The sequence below is a fragment of the Odocoileus virginianus genome, chromosome X (assembly GCF_023699985.2).
Source record: "Odocoileus virginianus isolate 20LAN1187 ecotype Illinois chromosome X, Ovbor_1.2, whole genome shotgun sequence".
Classification (NCBI taxonomy): Eukaryota; Metazoa; Chordata; class Mammalia; order Artiodactyla; family Cervidae; genus Odocoileus; species Odocoileus virginianus.
The window spans coordinates 25,665,338-25,688,734 of record NC_069708.1 but is presented as its reverse complement, the minus strand read 5'-3'; the positions used below and the strand labels follow the sequence as shown (position 1 = coordinate 25,688,734).

The window sequence follows — 23,397 nt, the reverse complement described above, 5'->3', positions numbered from 1 at the left end:
CGGTGATGCCATCCAACCATCTCATCCTGTCCTCCCCTTCTCCTCCTGCCTTCAATCTTTCCCAGCATCAGGGTCTTTTCCAGTGACTCAGCTCTTAGCATCAGGTTGCCAAAGTATTGGGGCTTCAGCTTCAGCACCAGTCCTTCCAATGAATATTCAGGGTTGATTTCCTTTAGGATTGACTGGTTTGATCTCCTTGTTGTCCAAGGGACTCTCAAGAGTCTTCTCTAGCACCACAGTTCAAAGGCATCAATTCTTTGGCACTCAGCCTTTTTAAAAAATACATATATTTTATTGAAGTATAGTTGACTTACAATGTTTCAGGTGCACAGCAAGGTGATTCAACTATATAAATATACATATATTATTTTTGAAATTATTTTCCATCATAGGTCATTGCAATGTATTGACTACAGTTCCCTATGCTATACAGCAAACCTTTGTTGTTTATTGCATATCTATTTTTCAATTAGAAATCTAGCATTCTATTCATACTAAGTCAAACAAGTGGAATCAAATGTCATAATTTTTTAGTTAGGCAAAAATTCATAAGTTTTCTAAAATATATATTATACATATTTATATCTATGTATACAAAAGCTTTTTTACTACACTTGATAAAGGCTTGAAAAAGAACATCAAAAAAAGAGATGGAGAAATTGGAGAACATAAACTAAATGAAATGGGAGCACTGAATACAAAATAACAAATGTGAAACAAACTAGATAAAAGTAAAAGATCATCATATAGTCCAGTTGTTTTTAAACATGACTATTCAGAAACAACTGAGTGACTGAACTAACTAACTCACTAATTTATTAGAAACATATCTGGAACTCTGGAGGAAAAAAAGCCTTTTTTATTGCCCTGCTCTCACATCTGTACATGATTACTGGGAAAACCATAGCTTAGACTACATGGACCTTTATAGACAAAGTAACATCTCTGCTTTTTAATAAGCTGTCTAGGTTTGTCATTGCTTTTCTTCCAAGGAGCAAGCATCTTTTAAATTCATGGCTGCAGTCACCATCCACAGTGATTTTGGAGCCCAAGAAAATAAAGCCTGTCACTGTTTCCATTGTTTCCCCATCTATTTGCAGGAGAGCTGTGGTCAAATCTATAAAGGAGGTAACTCTGACAACAGTATGACAAATAGACTTGAGCAGGTCATCTACATAGAGGTTCCTTGTTATAGTCCAAACAAGAGAAAATGAGGACTGAAACCAAACTGTAAGTGAGGATAGAGAGGAAGAGATGGAGTTGAGCTGAGTTCAGTGAGTAAAACTAGCAATATTGTTGAGAATAAATATAGGGAAGTAGGAAGAAGTTTAGGGCAAATTTTTAGATTTTTAACTTGGGTAACTGGATATAATGGCAATGATGTTCTCTACAATAAGGAACATAGGAGGAGGAGCAGGCTTTTGGGGGGCCAGTCAAATCCAGTTAAGATATGACAAGCTTAGAGACCATATGGGACTTTCAAGTGACCATCCAGCAGGCAATTATTTCTATGTCATGTTAGATATCATACGTCAAAGTTCTGGATAAGATTTCAAATTTATCAGAGTTCTTCAAACTAATTATTGGCTCATCCATCCAGGAGTAGAGCTTGCTGTGTTTGGACACAGCTAGATTCAGGGCTCAAGCCTCCTGAAGTCTTCCTCAGTTGTCAGATTCTCTTTCTATAACTCATATTCTTTTGCTGTCTTCCTCCAGGTGGAGAAAAAGTTGGCCACTGACCACCCTAGGCCTGTATCTTTACAACTCACTATCCAAAAGGAAGACAGTCTTTCCTACTATTTCTAGCAGAAAAGACTAAGGAGGCCTCTGATTAGGCCAACTTGGACAGATACTCATCCTTTCATTAATTACTGTGTTGAAGAAAAGGAAATAACATGATTGGCTTAATTGGGGCTTCCTAGGTGGTGCTGGTGGTAAAGAATCTGCTTGCCAATGAAGGAGACATAAGAGATGTAGGTTCCATCGTGGGTCAGGAAGATCCCCTGTAGGGTATGGTAACCCACTCCAGTATTCTTGCCTGAAGAATCCCATGGACAGAGGAGCCTGGAGGGCTATAGTCCACAGGGTTACAAAGAGTTGGACACAATTGAAGTGACTTAGCATGTGCACGCAGGTCTCATGTCTACTTCTGTGGCAGGGAGGATATGAGCACCAAAGATGACACCTCACAGTACCAGTAAGGGAGCAATTCTTCAAAAGAACTAGAAAGAGGATGGAAACACACATTGAACAGGCAATAGCCTACTGTAGCAGTTGAAATTATGAGAGTAGATTTCACTGCGTAGGGAGTTTGTAGATTGAGAAGAGCAGGAGGCAGAAAGGAAGAGGAGCCCATTAGTAAGAAATAGATGATTATGAGAACCAGCAGTTTGATATCATGGACAAAAAGAGGAAATTATTTCCAGGAGAAATTAGGAGTGATAGTGTCAATGCAGAATAGTAATGTAAGGACTTGGCAATTAGGAATGAGAACACTAAAGTGAGCATAAAAGCCAGACTGCAGTTAGTTGAGGTGTTAGTTACATGTGAGTGTAGACAAGTTTTTTTGAGAAGTTTGTATGACAAGCTCTAAAGCTTAACCTATCAACTATATTCTGAATCAAAGTCCCTTTCATCTTTGGGGTGTTACTCCCTCAATAAACTCTTTTCCTTGGAGCCTATAACTCTCATGTGCTCCTTGCTATTTCAATGTTAAATACGCACCTATCCATTGACCAAATAAAGTGATGGTTGCCTTTTTTCTTTCTTTTTTGGTATCAGGTTACAGTCCTATTTAGGTATTCTACTCTCTGATGTTATAGAAAGAACAGATGACCAAAAGCAAAGAAAACCAGGTTATATTCTGATTCCTTTCAGTAACGTTGGATAAGTAACTTTCCCTCTCTGGGACTTAGCTTTTCATTGGTAAAATGAGCAAACTGAATCAAAATGAGCAAATTGAATCAGTTACCTCTTAAATTCCTTTCATGTCTAATGTTCTGTGCCTGAAAAGACTCTTCCTTCCTTCTCATCATTCTTTTTGCAGCCCTGCCCTCTATCAACTATGCTTGTCACCAAGAATGAGACAACGCATTCTCTCAACATGCATCACATCTGTCAGCTCAAACCTACGTATCTGTGATTTGTACAACTCTCCAGACTCCTATTTCCAGTTGTCTTTAGGATATAACCATTTTGATAGCCAAACTTGGCACCTCTACAACTGTTCTCAGAAACATGGCATTTCCCCAAACATACAGAAGAGCATCTTTCTTGCTCCTGGCACTTCTTTCTCCCAATCCAATTTCACGTGTTCTCACTTATTCCTTCAAAGTCACTCTCATCAAGACATTACCGTTTCAGAACATTTGGAGATGCCGGATTTCTTACCATGAGACCTAGCTTATGATTTCCTACTTTTCAATACTTTCAATAATTTGGTCTCACCTTATTCCACTAACTTCATTTCCCAAATTCAGTTGAATTCACTTCATTATGTGAGTTATTAGAAAAATCACTGTATTAACAACTTTCCAATTGTGTTCTTAAGAGACTGGCTGGCTTTGTAACCCAAGGCGTACTACTTCATTTCCCAAGCCTATTTCCTTAACTACAAAATAAGCTTAGTTTTACCTACCTCACAGAGTGAAGGAAGATGTATAAAGACAGCTAGAAAACTGTCACAAAGCACTGTGATTGTGTACAGGACAATGTGCCACACTCACACGTGCACACAGATGGCTTTACAGGCTTGCCTGCTCCCGCTCACCTTTGCTCATCAGTATTCTCTGCCATCTGGAATGCTCTTCCTCCTCTCCTCTTGGATGAAATATTCTCAATATTTCAAAGACTTTCTCCTAGTCTTACTGATGACTATGACATCTTATGTGGTACCAAAAATAAGAATCACCATGTATTTCAACTATTATGTGTCAGTGGAGTAAGGACTATAGTTTCTCCACACAGACTGTATACTGAGGGGGGATAGTCTACAGCACAAAGCTGAAAGCTGTTTCTCACCACACTCTTTTAAGCTGCATGACTGATCTGGTTTAGCTTCATTTAAGTGGGTAAGCATGATTTTAGTTTGGCAAGAAACTGATATAGGGGACTATGGAGTCATAAAACATGAGTTTCAATCCTGATTGCACCATTATGTCCCTTTGGGCAACTTTTTTAACCTCCTTGAGTCCCAGTTTCCTCAACTGTGAGATTAACGATAATTCCATCAACCTCAAAAGATTGCTGTGATTAAAGATACTGTTGCAGCAGGCAGGTAGCTAGATATGAGCAGAGAAATGGGGGCAGGAACCAGGGTGCAAAAGATCATGCAGCTTGTAAACAGCAGGGGTCCATGGACAGACAAAGTAAAGCAGACTGACAGGAAACCATACCTTTTGGGTGATAAGTGTTGGAGAAGAAAAGGAAGGTGGGGAATCTCCTATGTTCAAATGTGACCTGTTGCTCATTAGGCTCTCATTACAATAAAATTGGCCTTATATATAAGGACCCATCATGAACCAACACCATGACAATTACAAGCTAAATAAGGACAAAAATCCCTCCTGCCCTCTGAAAGATGAAGCTGGGATGAAAATCAGGGACTACTATCCCGAAACCCCTCCTTCCCCAGTAATTATTCCATCCCTTCATTTTTTTTCCATCCCTGCATTTGTATACCTCTCATAACGGGCTTGCCAAAGAAATCCACAGCAATAGCTCTGTCTGCCCACTCTTCTCCTGAGAGAGTATTCTTGCTCAAAGTCACTTTACTTTCTTAACTTCTCTGCTTGTCTCCTAATTCTTTTGCAATGAGGTAAGAACCTTAACTTCACTGGGAACAATAGTGATTATAAAATAACTATTATGGAACTTTCCTGGTGGTCCAGTGGTTAAGACTCCATGCTTCTAATGCAGGGAACATTGGTTTCATCCCTAGTCAGGGAACTAAAGTCCCACATGCCTGCGGAGTGGCAAAAACATTTAAAAACAAAACAAAACAAAACAACAGCACCTGGTAAATATTCTTTGCTCAGTAAATGTGACTTCCTTTCTAACTTGCTGGCTGTGCAATCCTACACAGCATTCGATATTTTCTGATGACAGTATATCTGAAAATACTATGCAGCAAATATCCCCCTGCCTTTCAGCACAAGAAAGGCAAATGCAAATTCTTTTTCCAGTGTTTTTTATTTGTACATTTAATATTCACAAATCATTTTACAGATTTTTTCTTTTCACAGGTTCTTTATAGGAAAGATGAGGATTAAAACAGCATATTGAAGAGGACCAAGAAATACCAGCAGTGATGATGCAGAGTACAAATGCTCTGAAAGAGAACAGAGTGAACAAGAGCAGCATGTGGCCACTTCCTAAGAGGCTGGAACACTAAATTCATTAAGGCAAAACCTTTATTTACTGTGTTATTTCTCCCTCCCACCTAGTTTACCCAAGTAGAAAAGCATTCTATTCTCATACTACTGCTCTCTGAGGTCTTAGGAATATAGCTGGTACTATATGTGACCAGCGGCATCACTTGACTATAAACACCTGAATAGACAAGTTAAATTTTGATGTGTTAACTATCCCTCTAGAAAAAATAAAACAAAGAGGCAGAAGCTGCTTGATTATTAAGACCTGATTCTTAAGATTCTTAAGATCCCTTAAGGGGGATGGAATGTGTGTCTGGTGGTGTAAGGAGGGGAGGGGCTCAAGGAGTGAGGGCAGCAAACCTAACTTCCCAATGTACAACTGCTCTTGTGTTTTTCTCAGATGCTGCTAAGTGTACTGCTCTAGTACTCAGAAAAAAAAAAGAACAGGTTATTGACCACCTACAGCTGTAGGTTGTAATGGCTAATAATGGGGAACATACCCTGGGGAGGGTTTATTTCATATGCATAACAATGCAATTCAAAACTATTGTCCTACTATGATCTCAGATAATGTGTTTTCCTATTTTAAATCAATTTACTGTGTGACCTCAGATGATTTAATTAATCTTTCTGTGCCTCAATTTTCTACCAGTAAAATGAGGATTTTGGAAAAGACCCTGATGCTGGGAAAGATTGAAGGCAGAAGAAGAGGGCGACTGAGGATGAGATGGCTGGATGGCATCACCAATTCAATGGACATGAACTTGGGCAAACTCCAGGAGACGGTGAGGGACAGGGAAGCCTGGCATGCTGCAGTCCATGGGGTCATGAAGAGTCGAATACTATTTGGTGACTGAACAACAACAACAAAATGAGGATTGTACCACTTTATGTTGAAGATTGGAGGAGATGCACTGGCCAAATCAACAGACACAGAAAGAAGACTGATGGCTGCCAGGGGGTGGGGAAAAGGGGAAAAGGGAGTGACTGCTAATGGATATGGGGTTTCTTTGTGGAATAATAGAATGTTCTAAAATGAGATAATGGTGATAGGTGCACTATTATGTAAATATACTGAAAAATCACTGAACTGTACATTACTTTAAAAGGGTGAATTTTGTGGTAAAGTGTATCCCAATAAAGATGTTATAAAAATTCTTAAAAAAATAGAAGTGTCTGGTACACAGTAAGTGCTCAATAAATGTTAGCTATTATTAGTAGTAATATTATTGTTACATTATTATTTAGCCATCCTATGGCCTAAGTAAATCCCTAGAAATTATTTTTAATAAAAGCCCACAGAATCCAGAAAAGTATTTCTATTTTACATATATGATATATGGATTAACATTCACACATTTATTTCTATCCAAATTGAGAAATGAACAGTTTAAGAATCACAATTTCAGTATTCTAATCTGGAATAAAACAACCGCATGCAATGGATGTCTGATCATATCAGGATAGGTTTTAGGTAAATTTCAATGACTTGATGCTACCCAAGAATCTGAAATGATGGGAGATTTTCATTTTCATCTCCAGGAATAAACAAGAAGTCCAAACACAGTAAGTGCTTAGATTATGCAGTGTACACAGTTAAACTTTCAAATATATGCTTACTAGCCTTCTAATCACTTTTTGGGGGACACTTTATAAAAAAACAACTAAACAGTAAAATGTTTACCATGCCCTGTGATCCCCCTCACCTTGCACAAAAGAAACTCCCCAACACAACAAAAAGATACAACTCAACTCAAGCAATAAGTCACTTAAGAGGCAAAAGGCAAAAGATCTGACAATTAGTGACTGAATTTTAACACTACTGCATAAAGATATTTGCATCAATTGAGTTTTTTATAATCTGAACAGCAATTAAATCCAGTCTTCAACTTTCCTATTGCTAGAAGAATATGACAACAGTCAATCTCAGAAGTAGGAGCAGCAAGTGATAAACCACAATGGCAGTAATGCACCACATTAGGCAATGATGCTCACATGCTTGAATTTCATCTAAAACATGAAACCTTCCAATTCTTGGAACAGAGTTTCCTTTGTTTGAGTCCTTTTCCCTTCTGGTCTTGCTTTCTATAATTAGCCATGTGCCTCTGCAGCAAATCAGGGAAAGTTGTTTTGAGGGTTACGACTTCCAGATACTCAGATCTTCTGTGCCAGAAAGCAATGCACTTTTTTGCATATATTAATATTTATTTATGCCCTCAAACTGACCATTCATTTTCAGAAAGATAATTTCAAATAAAACTATTCCTAAGTCACCCAAAACCAACAGATTAAAACAGAACAAGTTACCTTAACACCCAATATGTGTAATACCCTCCCTCTACCCCCAACCACACACAGACTCCCACCAAAGTTGTAGCCTTAGGAATTTCTGATCAAATATTTAGCCTGAGTAAAATTCAGTAAAGATTTAATTCCCTTTTAAGAAGCATGATTATTTCTTTCATTTTACATTATAATCATTGGGACAGATTACAAAACAACTTTGGAAGAGAGTGTGTTTTGTGAGACGTTAGAAAATTTCAGACAGTGGAAACGGATGACATGTTAGGACCAATTTCAAACTTAGAACCAGTTTCAAAATATTTCAAAATATAAATATTTACCAGTTCAAGAATGAAATATTGGCTCTGTCCTAACAGGATTCATTTTGAAATTGTAAAGGGAAATTGAAACAAATACATAACCAAAATATCTGGACAAGACTGGGACAGAGAGACCCACTTTGCAATGCTCTGTAATTGAATATCATTCCAAGGACTCATTTGTCCTAGTACTGTTCACTTGGTCTTGGTTAATCCAGGGATGGGGAAAATATACTTTTAAAATTACATATCAATGTGTAGGTCATCTTCAAATACAAATGAATAAATATTTAAATTTCATGATAAAGAAAAACGTGGAATAAGAAATTGCTATATTTGTAAGTAACTATATTTACAATGTTTTCTGCCTGACTCCTAATTTTTGTCTATTAAGAGTTCTTCACTGTGCAATTTACAGAAGTCAGCAGCTCATATTAACTTAAAGGAGCCCCAATTAGCTCAGAATCAGCCTGTCTCAGACACTCTGCTCCCTTCAGACTTGTGTGCATAAACAGCTGAGAATACAAGTAGGTGCACATGTGCAAAAAAGTAGCTGTCTAAAAGAAATCTAACTGGCTTTACAAATAGAAGTTTAAAACCAAGAAAATAAACTATTTCCCAACCTGAAAAACGCACCTAATCAAAAAACTGCTAAGCCCATTAGTAGAAAAGGTGGCAGCTGTAAACTCAACTCATCCTATGTAATGCTTTAAGCATGGAGCTGTTCTGTCAATCAGCCATCAGAACACTAAATCCCTCCACGTTCACATGGTTGAATGCAGCCTTCTGATTTAGCTTTACTTTCTAGTTAAGAGGCCAGACTACACAGAACAGCAAGAAATTCCTTCGAGTTATATGTCATTCTACCCTGAATAGAAGGTGCCCACATGATAATATGCATCAGGGACCTACCAATCTAAATTTCTGAGGTCTTCTACTTGGGTAAGTTCAAGCATTGGTCCACTAAGAGCTTCAGTCGAAGAAAAATTACATGTTCACTGCTAATATCTTAGCTTGCAAACGCAGAACTTGGGAGTAAGATTAAAATTAAAGTGTCACTGAGAAAATTAAAGTGTCACTGAGCTGCTATTAAACATGGCAGAGAGGTGACTATACAGAAAGACTAAAAAACCTTATGCTTTAGATGTCCTTTGATTTTTTTTAGGCAACAAGTGCAGAATTGTCTCTAATCAAAATCTGAATTTTGGTTAGTGCATATTTTCTCCTCCCACATCTATGAACCCCCTTCCCAACCTCTGTCATTGTCTTTTTAAGCTTAACAGAAATAAAATAGACAGGCTATCCCTTCTTATTTATGAAAAGAGAGGAATATTCTAATAGTCATAAGGCAATATGTTTAAGAGCTGCACCTGAACTGGTATTCTCAAAACTGAAAATATAGTTACCAACTCTATTCAACTTGCAGAATGAATCCATGTTGCTTTCCAAGTCATTGGCTGTCACCCAAATGAACCACAGTGATCCCATCATGCCTTAGGAAGCATTATATTGTGTGTACTATGCACACATATTTTAAAGAAGTAACATTAAGAGGGAAAGGACAGCTTTTCAAACAGTTCCTTACATAAATGGTGACGGTGCTTTATGGCTCCCTTTTAATCACCTCACACACCCAGTTACCAAGTAACTCCAAAACAGACAAAAGAAGACCAGAGGCAAAGCTTCATGGTGAACTGCATCTTTGAGATGAGTTTTGAATTCCCTGGTTTTTAATTTCCATTTACTGAGGAGTGAAGGTGAGAATCATCCAACTGATGACAAAATAAAACAAGAAAACAGGATAAACGGCAAGGGCTTTGCGGTTTGGAGGCTGGCTATCAGCAAGAAAAGCTGTAGAAGCTAAACAAAACAAAACAAAAGGAATATTTAATACAATACAAGTGTCACAACTATTAACATTTACTAAACTTGAATGTGCTTGGTATAGTCTGGGACACAGACTTATATACTACAAGTTCAGTTATATTTGTGACCTTAAAACTGCATTTGGCAGCAGCTGAGAGCTGCTTGGTTCAAGCATGGAAAGCTTCTTTCCAACCATTTTAGATAGAAACCTTTCTAAAAAGGGGTTTCTTACACTTTTCTGAGAAGCTACTGAACTATGCTAAAAAGGCTTACAAAGCTCCTATGCCAAATGGTCTCACACTGTTGTATTTTTTGAGTAACTGTTCTTATTATCAACTCTTCTATTATTTATCTATTTCTCTGGCTGTGCCAGGTCTTAACTGCAGCACACTGGATCTTCACTGCCACATGTGGGATCTTCACTGTAGCATGTGGGCTCTTTAGTTACGCCATGCAGGCTCTAAGTTGTGGGATGTGGAATTTTGTTCTTTGACCAGGGATCAAACCCCAAGCTCCCTGCATATGGAGCATGGAGTCTTAACCACTGGACCACTAGGGAGGTCCCTATCAGCTCTTTTAGATGCCAACCCTCTTGACCACTCAGGAAATACCTACTCACCTTTTTATTCAATAATGATCCTTCAAGGAAATCTTTCCTGAACAACCATCTGGCATCCTACCACCCCAGGCAGAACCGCCCACTTACCTCTTCTGTGTCCCCACTATACCTGGCACAGACTTCCATTGCCCACCTGGAACACTTCATGGCCCTTAAGTGTTTACATGCCTAAATTGTGAACTCAGAGGATAGACACCATGCCTAGCACAATGCCTGACACATAGTTTGTGCTTAATACACATTAGCTGAATTACAAGTACCTCTCTCTCTTCTAAGATTCTACTTGCTGAACCTCGGTGGGCCTGGACACTGGACAACTAAGCTATTTAGAACTACATGTACAGTAAATTATCAGACTCTAAGTGAGGAAATGAGGGGTTTTTCCATAGGCAGTTGAAGTGCTCAAACTTAATAGTCTTTGGGACAGCAGTTCTGGCATTCTCAAACCTTAGTTTGGATCACTTCTTGGCTTTTAACCATTTTCTAAAACAAAGAGATGTTACTGCACACAAAAATATTGGGCAGCCTATCTATCCCATTAAAAAGAAGCTAGTGAACACTTACAGTTTAAGGTGGGATTTCAAGAGAATTTTAGGGATGTACAAATAATGAATAAATAGCATTCATCGCCACTGCTACAGGCTCTCCTTAATCTTTAGCATAATTTTCTACTGAAGCAGAAACGTACTATGTAATGATATATAACAACCTATACTGGGTGGTGCTATAGTACAGTTCTAAAAAGGTATGTGATCTACTTGGGTTTGACACTTGACTCCCCTATTCTCTAGTTATGTGTCCTAGGGCAAGTTGCTTAACCTCTCTCTGTCTGTTTCTCATCTATAAATATGGGACCAATAATAACACAGTTTTTATTTATTACAGTTGTTGTGAGGGTTAAATGAGATGACATAAATCAAGTACTTATGACAGTTCCTGGCCTATAATAAGTAATCAGTAAATGCTAACTATTATCATGATTAATTTGTCTGGAAAAGGCTCAAGTTATTTCTCAAGTCACCTATGCCTCCTATATGCCAGGACTAAGTTAGTTCTAGTGTAATGTCCTTTCCCAACCCTATCCATTATTTAAAGATTGAAGAAACGAGAAAGATGTGACTCCACATCTCAGAAGTCCAGATAGCCAACTCAGATAAAATGGACGTTATCCCTACTGAGAGCAGATGGTTCTATGGATGACATTAGCAAGAATCATATCATTAATGTGACTTATAAGTTACACTTCTCCTCACCTGGTCTTCATCTCTAACCCATATTTTCAGTCTGCTCTGCTACCACAGACATTAAGTACATTCTTACCTACTATAGACCAGGCAAACATGATGATCACCACAAAAAGCCGGACCATGAAGTTTACTGGTCCTGGCTCAGCCAAAAGTACCAGCCGGCAAACCAGCATTGCCATTGTCAGGGGAAGTATACAGTATCCCAGCACACAAAGGCTCTGAAAAAAAGATCTAGAAAACAACATATATCCATAAAGATCATAAATATAGTTGATCTATATCATGATGCAATTTATTATACAGATTTCTATGTATCATGGATCATTACTTTCCTCCAGATAGATATTACCTATACCCTAATGTTCATTTTATGATAGGCCTCTGTATTAAACATATGCCTTAGTTTTTCTTTCCCCATACTCTCCTCCTCTCCACTTTAACGCCTTAACAGTCAGCCATTTAGGATCTAGATGATCTACTCTAATTCCTAGAGACCTCTTTCTCCCAGTAAACTGCTAAGATTTTGTTTCTTAATCTTTTCTGGTTTATAGACCTATTTGAGCATTTGTTGAAAGCTATGGGGCACTGTTCCCAAAGACAAATGTAATCTTCTAACACAAAATGTTCTGCACATAATTTCAGGGGCTGGAGAGAGAATATCTGAAGCTTATCAAAGGATCCCAGATAATTTAACATAATTTAATTCAACTAGGTTATTTCTGTTCAGTGTCTTTAAGAGAACTTTCTTTTTGCTCTCATTTATTGTGATTTTTCTTTTTGAAAAATACATAACAAGCCAGACTTCCTTAAAAAATCTAAGATATGCAACCTGGAAATGGAAAAAGAATGCATTTTAATAATACTCACATGTTTCCTCCAAGAAGTTTTGAGTTGAGGGTGATGGTAACTGCACCAAACCAGACAATGACAAACACTTCTGCAAACTGGGGCCCTCCATCTTTTTCGCTATCTACAGAGCCTCTTTGAAGCATTCTGTGACAAGGAAATGGCATGAGAATTGCCTAACCTTATTTAGAGCAACACAGTTAAGGTATGGGTTCTCAAACTTTGAATCAGGGTGCTGCTCTATATCTTGCCTGACGATCTCTTATAGGTTGTACAAAAGGAAAATGCCACAAGTATATAGCAAGGCTATAAGGGATGCCCCCTTTGATGCTGTGGGAATGTTTAAATGGATTACTGAAGACCTTTTTTGGTTAAGCAGAGGATATAAACTGAAGGCCTAAGTGTGATTTACGGACACGAGATTGCTGGTCCATATAATACTTTTAAAAGGTCTTAAATTCAAGTTGATGTTATTTTAAAATTGGGAGATTTCACATAAAAATATGTATTTATGGATTTTCTTAAAAAATCAGAAGAGTTTCTATCACCGGGCCTGCATTTCTACATGGCAACAATCAGGTGCAGTTGACACAGCAGCAGATTCCTTCACAAGGGCTTTTGGTCACCAATTTGCAATGCATGCATATACACATTTGATTTTGTAATTCTTGGGTTAAGGTTCTAGTTCTGGCATTTAAAAATGCAAACAGCCTATCTATTTAGTTGTTGATCTTTTAAAAATCAAAACATACAGATTACCACTAAAAGGCTTTCTTTGAAACTGAGTAATTTAACAGTCACTTAAATCTTAAGAATTTAAAACATAAATAAACTGTTTTGAATTTTGGACTTACACTTGTACTCTGTGTCATTATTTTCAGTAACAGAATAAATAACATCACCTCAAAACTTCTTTTTTAACAACCTCTTCTTATTACAAAGTATAGACAAATCACACCGTAAGTCTTGCGCTGCTATGCTATTTGCCAGCACAGGCTTTTGTATTCTGTGGTTCTGCATACTCCATTCCGAGTCCTGACAATTTGATGAGAAGAATGCTAGCCCTGATCACTTGTTCTCTGGAACTCCTATTACTTCAGCATGGTATGATAGAAAGAGGATTAACTGGCCTGGAAGGCAGGAGACACAGATATTGATCCTAATTCTGTCACCAGATATGTAAACTAGAGCAAATCACTTGATGTCTAGGGACTCCGATTTTCTCTGCAAATAAGCAGGATTAAATTCCATAATCTCTAATCTTTCAAAACTGAAAAAGTATATGCTCAGAGCTTTTAATATAAACACTTACATCAAGGCACTGGATTATGTCCCTTGATATGGTTATTAAAAGCACAAGATAGAGCACTCCATGTTTTTACCTAAATTACCAGGCACTTGACTTTACATTTAAAAAGAGTTAGAGAAGCCAATAAGAAATTTGAATCTACAATCACAATAGGTTAGACCTGGAAAGGACCCTCAACCATCTACTTTTATAGATATGGAAAAGGAAACCCAGAGAGGTTAGGTAGGAAGAGATGTGTAATAATCACAGAGGTAGAGAATGGGCAGTCAAGGAAACCTGAAGTGGAATTTCAGCTCTACCACTGATTGATTATGTGGCGTTTAGTTCAGTCCTCAATCTCTTTGAACCTGAGCTTGTCTGTCAAAAGAGGAAAATAATATTCACTTCTTGTTAAGGGTATAAGAGAAGGTATTTAAAAGTTTTTTTCAGAGGTCCAAAGTTACTCTGCTGATAGCAAAGTTAGTATTAGAACCCAGAAATGGATCCTAGTGTAGTATTTTTTCCACTCTACCAGTGGTTTTATTACCCTCTCCAGCAGATCTTTTGCTTTCCTTTTTCTGTCCTCTTCCCCTTTACATACAATGAGTATGAAAAATATAACACTTTGTGAAACATGATCTTGCTTTGAACTCAACCACTTCTAGTTTAATCTCACTTATAGTTTTAGTAAAATTTTAAAAGAATTATGTTTGCAAATAAATACTACTTTAATTGTTTAGTACTTAAACCTTTAAGATACTTAATTCACTTAGCTTAATGATGGGGAGGTAAATGAGTGTGAATAAATATTGAATAGAAATGACTAAAACAGGGTAAGAACTCACTGATAAATGAGGGTGGGCATAATTTTCATATCTTTAATTTCATCACTTTTTGAATTGATCTAGAAAGCTACTTGACTTTTTAGATTTAAATGCATAAGGAGTATAATTTGTCAAAGTCCAAAATGAAAAACTCAGTCAAAATCCCCTTCAGTTTTGAAACTCCATGAAAAAAGCTTAGCCTATCTCAAATGACAAAGAAAGGAAATATAAGTACTTACAATGCAAGCGTCACACAAAGGATCAAAGGGCCCCATAAATCCCCTACAAGAAAAGAAAAGACAGAAAATTGTTAAGACACAGGCATATAGCATTTTCTGTCTTTTATTCTGCCATTCTTGGCATTCAGACATTAAGGCTTTCTCTGTCTGCCCAAAGCTTCCACCTCTCCTATCCCTCTATTGGCCTTCTCTGCTCCCCTATTCTGAATGCCCTTCTTCATATATCCTTTAAACTTTGCTCATTTCATACAACACAAAGCACCCCTCTCCCCAGCTACTATGGTAAAGAATCTGCCTGCAATGCAGGAGACCAGGGTTCAATCCCTGGGTCAGGAAGATCCTCTGGAGAAGAGAATGGCAATTCACTCCAGTATTCTTGCCTGGATAATCCCATGGACAGAGGAGCCTGGTGAGCTACAGTCCATGGGGTTGCAAAGAGTCAGACACGACTGAGTGACTAACACACACACCACATACTAAGCCACATTCCAGCAAGCTATCATTAAAGACCAATAGGCAAGGAGTCAGAAAACTTAAATGCCCCACCCTGCACAGTTGGGAAAAAGACTAAAGCCAAGTCACTTCACCAATCTGAGAGTACGTTAGACAAGGCAAGTATAATCAGGCTCACCTCAAAAATATGAAAAATGAAGTGGAGAAGAAGTGATGTGCCCAAGTTAATATAAACACTTAAGTGTGGGGGTAGGACCAGAACCTAGAAACAAAACCAGAATCTTCTGATTCCTACTACAAAGTCCTTTCTACTCTACAACACAGCTTCCCTTTCATAATTACTACACTGAACTAGTACAGAACTGCTGTTCTCATAAAGTGAGAAAACAGCCCAACATTGGTAATTTCAAAGGGTTAAATGTTAACAAATAACATGAAAACTTTTTGAAAACTATAAAGGCTCTGCCGATATCAGATCTAAGCATGGTGGTTCTCAACCAATAGCTGTTGGATGAGTAATACACCAATAGTTCAGTAACATAAAGCTTAAAGCACAATTATCTTCCTCAAATAATATGAATAAGGGTACATACTACTTCTAACTTTAACTTCACTTGTACATAACTTTACCTGAAAGAGTAATTTTGACACCACTGTGGAATGTTTGTAAAAGATGTAAAAAAAAAAAAAAAAAATCACAATCCTAACACTCTAATAGACTATGTTTACTAGGTAAACAATAAAATTTTCATCTCCCAAACTGAAACTCCAACCTGTTAAACAATAACTTCCCAATACCCCCTCAGTCCCTGACAACCATTTCTATAAATCTCACTATTTTAGGTACCTAACCTAAGCAGAATAATACATATTCTTTTGTGTCTGGCTTATTTTACTTAGCATAAAGTCTTCCAAGGTTCATCAATGTTGTAGCATGTATCAGAATTTCACTCTTTTTAAAGGATAAGTAATATTCCATTCATATATGGTATATACCATGGTGTATATAACATACTTCATTTACTCATCCATCCACTGATGGACGTTTGAGTTGTTTTCATCTGCTGCTATGAACATGGGTATACAAATATCTCTTTGAGTCCCTGCTTTCTATTCTTTTGGGTATATACCCAGAGGTGAATCATGTGGTAATTCTCTACACATTTTTCCAAGGAACCACCATGCTGTTTTTCAGTGGCTGCACCATTTTACATCCCCACCAACAATGCACAAGGGTTCCAATTTCTCTACATCCTTACCAATATTTGTTATTCTCTATTTCTTTGAAAGAGCCATCCTAATGGATCTGAAGTGGCATCTCATTGGATAAGACAGCTTTTATGAGGAAGAAACTTGAACCTCAGAAAAGTTAACTGTCTTATCCAGGACCACACAGCTTGTGATGGAACCACTATCCAAAATCACACAGCTAGTGACGGAATCACTATTCAAAACCCAGATTTGTCCATGCTCTTTCCATTATATACGAGCTGTAGCAAATCATGTGTTAGCTTCAACCCACAATGTACTTTGCTAAAAAAGTATTCTGACACTGCAGCCAATCACCACACAGTGATGGCACATTTGCCACATATTTGACATCCCTATGTTACAGCAGAAATGCTGCCAAAATAGAAGGTACATGCATATCCAACATCATTGTTACTATTCTCAAACAAATGAGTAATTTTTTTTGATAAATGGTACTAAGAAAAACCAAGAATGTTTGAAAAAAAAACTAAAAGTCTAACAATTTTGAGAATAAATTCTAAACAATAGCATAATTTTCTGCAAAAACTGTTTTGAAACTCTTAAACCAGTCAACAATGATCGTTCTGAAAATAGAAATGTCAATAAAGTACTATTAACTTGTTAATCCTTAGTGGGTATTAGCTATTACTCTAATGTAACATTTTAATATTTTGTCTTTCCCTTGGAGATCATTTAAGTTTCTTGGCTGAACAAAGTCACTACTTGTTTGCCATTTACAGAAATACTTTTTGCAGTGTCTATTACAGCAGGTGAAAATATACAGTCTATATTTATTGATGAAGACAATATATTAAGCAAAATCTTCCAATCTCTGAAATTTCATCCTCAATTTTTAACTTTGTTCAAAAACTTCATCTATAATATATTCATTTACATATTTTTCATCCTGCGAAATGTTATCAGTTTTATTACCACAAAGTCTTATAAATGCTTATGATAAGGTATGATGAAAAACAGCAAAGCCTCAAAAACCACACATACTTACAATCTCTCAAAAGAGTATTACTTTTCCTTGGGTACAAAACATGCATGAATTTTTTCCCAACAGCTTTTAGATCACGCATCTGAAAGATAAAAACAATATGCTGTACTGTAATAACCAAGGCTGCTAAGTAGCCCCTTCAATTTGCTCAATTTTTTAATTTCAATCCCCCTAGGAGCCCTTCACTGAATTTTAGAGCCATAACTCCAGCCTAACTCCTTCACCATTCAAACCAGAGAGGTGGGGTTTTTGTATTAACTACTTTTTCTATTAACTTTTCCTTTAACTCCTAAAGCCAACATCTAACTCTACTACATTCATTAGTTCTGCTGATTTTGATTTTTTAAACTCTGCAAAAGAGAAATATAGCCCTCCTAATATGCTACTTAAAGAAATGAAAATAATAGCACTAGTAAAATCTGTTCTGCAAAACACATCATCTAACTTTCAGTTCACACATGATAAGGTCACAAGAGCCAAAGGGCCTGCTCCTAAGCTACCACACTCTTCACAATATGTAAAATCAATTAATTTTCAACATTCCCATTCATTTTGGCAAAAGAATCCTAGAAGTCAGATTTTAAAAAATCAAGACATTTGAAGAAGGGAACAGTCATTTAACGTCTCAAAATATAGTTGAGGTAATTCTGTCCTAATTTTTTCACCTAGAAATTTCTTCACGTCATTAATAGCTCTTTGAAAACATGATTTTTAATGGTTGTTTACCATTCTATCACATAGATGTAACATAATCTACTTAGCCGATTACTCTTCTGTTCAACTTTTCCCCACTATAAAGACTGCTGTAACAAACATCTTTGTATAAATATTTTTCTTTTAAAATTATCTCTGTATTGAATTTTTTCTCCTTGTACTATACAGAATTATCACCTTAAAAAATGTGAACATTTTAAGTTCTTTAATATCCATTACAGCCAAACTGATTTCCAAAAAGGCTGTACCAAATTATTCTCTAGGGGAGAATCTTAAATTTCAATAAATAAAATACACTGAAAATTAGTGAACCAAACAAAAATATTACAAAGTGCTATTAGTTATTTAGCGTATGACACTGAACAGAAATTCTTTCAACTCATCTAACTTACAATGGTATTCTGAACAGACTCATTTAATGTGGAGTTGTCAAATTCCCGAACGCGCGATCTCACAGGAATGGTGATTTCTCCTTCCACAGGGATGTCTTGTGGGATAGATATATCAGAAAGGCCTGCAAACTGAGAAGAGTTAGGGAAAAAAAATTTAAAGTCTGTGAAATACTGCAGGATTCCCCCAAAGACATCATTTCTCAGTGAGCAGGACTATATCTTTTTACAGGGTTTTATACAGTTTTTAAAGTAAGGTGTTAGTTCACCAAGCATTGAACAATACAGTTAATTAAAATTCTCAAATACTTGTTTCTTTTAAAGAAGGAGATGAAATATGATGAAAAAAATTATCAAGTGGCATAGATATTTTATGGGCTTTCCTAGTGGTGCAGTACGTAAAGAATCTGTCTGCCAATGCAGGAGACACAGGTTTGATTCCTCAGTCAGGAAGATACCCTGGAGAAGGAAATGGCAACCCATTCCAGTATTCTTGCCTGAGTAATCCCATGGACAAAGGAACCTGGTAGGGGGTCAGTCCACGGGGCCACAAAAGAATCAGACAAGACTTAGCAACTAAAACAACAACAATAGATATTTTCTTGGCCTCAAATAGTTTCTTTCAAGCATGAAATCTTAACAGGACATAGCTAGTAAGATTGTAGAACTATTGAAAAAAAGTGACCTTTCAGTGATCACATCTTAGCACTGTCATGATTCTTTTACACTTCTGCTCTTTAGTTAGCTCTAGTGGCCTCTGCTGACTAAGAAGGAACATTATGTAAAATCTAAAAGAAAATTGGGAAGAACATAGAAACAGTAAAGCACATTATTTATCTTGTTTTTTAACAAGATTATTGGCAACCACAGATCAAATAACATTTCCAAAGTGAACTGCAAGACTGCAAACTTTTAAACTCTTACATTCATATGCCAAATTTGATTATTGCGATTGAAACCCTAGAATCTTCAAGTTTCTAAGAAAACAGAAGCAAACCCTACTCATATGGCTCTTGGTCCAATGGGTCTAATGTTTAGTGTACAACAGTTGCAGGTAAATGAAAAACAGTACAGTAAAATTCTAGAATGAATGAGGTTGTTCAAAAAATTTATAAAAAAACAACTTTTTGATCACAGTTTTATTAAACGTACTTGAAAATTCTTCACCCATTAGACTGGCAAAAATCCAAGTTTGACAACACACTCTGCAAGTAAAGCTGAGGGGAAAGAGCACTCATGGTTGGTGGGAAGGCAAAATGGTACTAGGCTCTACTGAAGATGAATCTGGCAGTATCTAGCAAATTTACATATGGATTGCTCACCACTTTTAGGAGTCTAAAGCGGTAAATATACAAAAAGACATATATACAAGGCTCCTCATTACAATACTACCTGTAAAAGCAAAAAAACAAAAACCCTGAGAATAGCCCAAATGTCCATCAACAGAGAATTAGTTGAATAAAGCATGGTATGTCATAATGGAATGCTATGCAGCTGTAAGAGGAATGAGGATATCTCTAAAGAACCATCTGGTTGGCCAAAAAGTTCCTTCAGTCTTAAAGTAAAAATAAAAGACACATTTTTCATCTTCACCAAGAACTTTACTGAACAACGTACTCACCATTTGTTCCACTACCTTCTGCGATTCTTCAGGCAACTACGTAATTCCATCTTCCCAAAACTTTTTATCTTTTTGAGCAAATAACTATTCTAGGTGCCTTTTACAATCTCCTAGGGAATTGAATTTTTTTCCCATTAAGAGAATTTTATAAAGACCAAAATAAATGGAAATCTGAAGGTGCAATGTCTGGTGAATACAATGGATGAATCAGAAATTCCCAGCCAAACAATTATGTTTTTGTCAGGTCATCAAAGAAACCTGAGGTCTTGTGTTACCCTGAGGAAGATTATGCATTTTCTGTTGACTAATTCCGGACACTTCGCCAAGTGCTGCTTTCAGTTGGTCTCACTGGGAGCAGTACTTGTTGGAAGTAATCCGTTGGTTTTCCACAAGGAGCTCATAATAGAGGACTCCCTTCCAATCCCACCATGTACACACTGTCTTCTTTGGATGAAGATGCATTTGGTGTGGTTGGTGGTGGTTCATCTCACTTGCCCCATGATCTCTTCTGTTCCACACTGCTGCACAGTATCCACTTTTCATTGCCCAACACAATTTTTTATTTTTTATTTATTTTTTCATTTATATTAGTTGGAGGCTAATTACTTTACAGTATTGTAGTGGTTTTCGCCATACATTGATATGAATCAGCCATGGATTTACATGTGTTCCCCATCGTGAACCCCCATCCCACCTCCCTCCCCATCCCATCCCTCTGGGTCATCCTAGTACACCAGCCCTGAGTACTTGTCTCATGCATCAAACCTGAACTGGCGATCTATTTCACAATTGATAATATACATGTTTCAATGCTATTCTCACAGATCATCCCACCCTCACCTTCTCTCACAGAGTCCAAAAGTCTGTTCTATACATCTGTGTCTCTTTTTCTGTCTTGCATAAAGGGTTATCGTTACCATCTTTCTAAATTCCATATATATGCGTTAGTGTACTGTATTGGTGTTTATCTTTCTGGCTTACTTCACTCTGTATAATGGGCTCCAATTTCATCCGCCTCATTAGAACTGATTCAAAGGCATTAGTTTTACTGGCTGAGTAACATCCCATTGTGTATATGTACCACAGCTTTCTTATCCATTAATCTGCGGATGGGCATCTAGGTTGCTTCCATGTCCTGGCTATGATAAACAGTGTTGCGATGAACATTGGGGTACACGTGTCTCTTTCAGATCTGGTTTCCTCGGTGTGTATGCCCAGGAGTGGGATTGCTGGGTCATATGGCAGTTCTATTTCCAGATTTTTAAGGAATCTCCACACTGTTCTCCATAGTGGCTGTACTAGTTTGCATTCCCACTAACAGTGTAAGAGGGTTTGCTTTTCTCCGCACCCTCTCCAGCATTTATTGCTTGCAGACTTTTGGATAGCTGCCATTCTGACTGGCATGAGATGGCACCTCATTGTGGTTTTGATTTGCATTTCTCTAATAATGAGTGATGTTGCACATTTTTCATGTGTTGGTCAGCCATCTGTACGTCTTCTTTGGAGAAATGTCTGTTTAGTTCTTTGGCCCACTTTTTGACTGGGACATTTATGGACGTTTCTGGAATTGAGCTGCAGGAGTTGCTTGTATATTTTTGAGATTAATCCTTTGTCTGTTGCTTTGTTTGCTATTATTTTCTCCAATTCTGAAGGCTGTCTTTTCACCTTGCTTATAGTTTCCTTTGTTGTGCAAATCTTTTAAGTTTCATTAGGTCCCATTTATTTATTTTTGCTTTTATTACCAATATTCTGGGAGGTGGGTCATAGAGGATCTTGCTGTGATTTATGTCAGAGAGTGTTTTGCCTATGTTTTCCTCTGGTCTTACATTTAGATCTTTAATCCATTTTGAGTTTATTTTTGTGTATGCTGTCAGAAAGTGTTCTAGCTTCATTCTTTTACAAGTGGTTGACCAGTTTTCCTAGCACCACTTATTAAAGAGGTTGTCTTTTCTCCATTGTATATTCTTGCCTCCTTTGTCAAAGATAAGGTGTCCATAGGTATGTGGATTTATCTCTGGGATTTCTATTTTGTTCCATTGATCTATGTTTCTGTCTTTGTGCCAGGACCACACTGTCTTGATGACTGTTGCTATGTAGGATAGCCTGAAGTCAGGTAGGTTGATTCCTCCAGTTCCATTCTTCTTTCTCAAGATTGCTTTGGCTATTTGAGGTTTTTTTGTATTTCCATACAAATTGTGAAATTATTTGTTCTAGTTTTGTGAAAAATAGCATTGGTAGCTTGATAGGGATAGCTGAATCTATAGATTCCTTTGGGTAGTATACTCATGTTCACTATACTGATTCTTTCAATCCATGAACACGGTATATTTCTCCATCTATTTGTGTCCCCTTTGATTTCTTTCATCAGTGTTTTATAATTTTCTATATATAGGTCTTTTGTGTCTTTAGGTAGATATACTCCTAAGTATTTTACTCTTTTCATTGCAATGGTGAATGGAATTGTTTCCTTAATTTCTCTTTCTGTTTTCTCATTGTTAGTGTATAGGAATGCAAGGGATTTCTGTGTGGTAATTTTATATCCTGCAACTTTACTATATTCGTTGATTAGCTCTAGTCATTTTCTGGTAGAGTCTTTAGGGTTTTCTATGTAGAGGATCATGTCATCTGCAAACAGTGAGAGTTTCACTTCTTATTTTCCAATCTGGATTCCTTTTATTTCTTTTTCTGCTCTGATTGCTATGGCCAAAACTTCCAAAACTATGTTGAATAGTAGTGGTGAGTGTGGGCACCCTAGTCTTGTTCCTGATTTTAGGGCAAATGCTTCCAATTTTTCACCATTGAGGATAATGTTTGCTGTGGGTTTGTCATAGATAGCTTTTATTATGTTGAGGTATGTTCCTTCTATTCCTGCTTTCTGGAGAGTCTTTATCATAAATGGATGTTGAATTTTGTCAAAGGCTTTTTCTGCATCTATTGAGATAATCATATGGTTTTTATCTTTCAATTTGTGGTGTATTACATTGATTGATTTGCAGATGTTAAGGAATCCTTGCATTCCTGGGATAAAGCCCACTTGGTCATGATGTATGATCTTTTTAATA

The 23,397-nt window shown here is 37.1% G+C and overlaps 1 protein-coding gene across 2 annotated transcripts in view; it reads right to left on the bottom strand.

The window, feature by feature from the left end:
* Window positions 1-3,034: 3,034 nt before the first annotated feature.
* Window positions 3,035-23,397, bottom strand: part of YIPF6 (Yip1 domain family member 6) — a 33,492-nt gene continuing 13,129 nt past the window's right edge. The window contains exons 2-7 of one of the 2 annotated variants that reach the window (XM_020876588.2): window positions 18,718-18,846; window positions 17,615-17,693; window positions 14,905-14,947; window positions 12,575-12,700; window positions 11,781-11,938; window positions 3,035-9,835 (exon numbers count right to left, since the gene is read on the bottom strand). In XM_020876588.2, the coding sequence (XP_020732247.1) occupies window positions 9,717-9,835; window positions 11,781-11,938; window positions 12,575-12,700; window positions 14,905-14,947; window positions 17,615-17,693; window positions 18,718-18,846 (654 nt within the window). In that variant the 3' untranslated portion in view covers window positions 3,035-9,716. The remainder of the gene's footprint in view (window positions 9,836-11,780; window positions 11,939-12,574; window positions 12,701-14,904; window positions 14,948-17,614; window positions 17,694-18,717; window positions 18,847-23,397) is intronic. The other variant, XM_070461918.1, reaches the window with a different exon arrangement.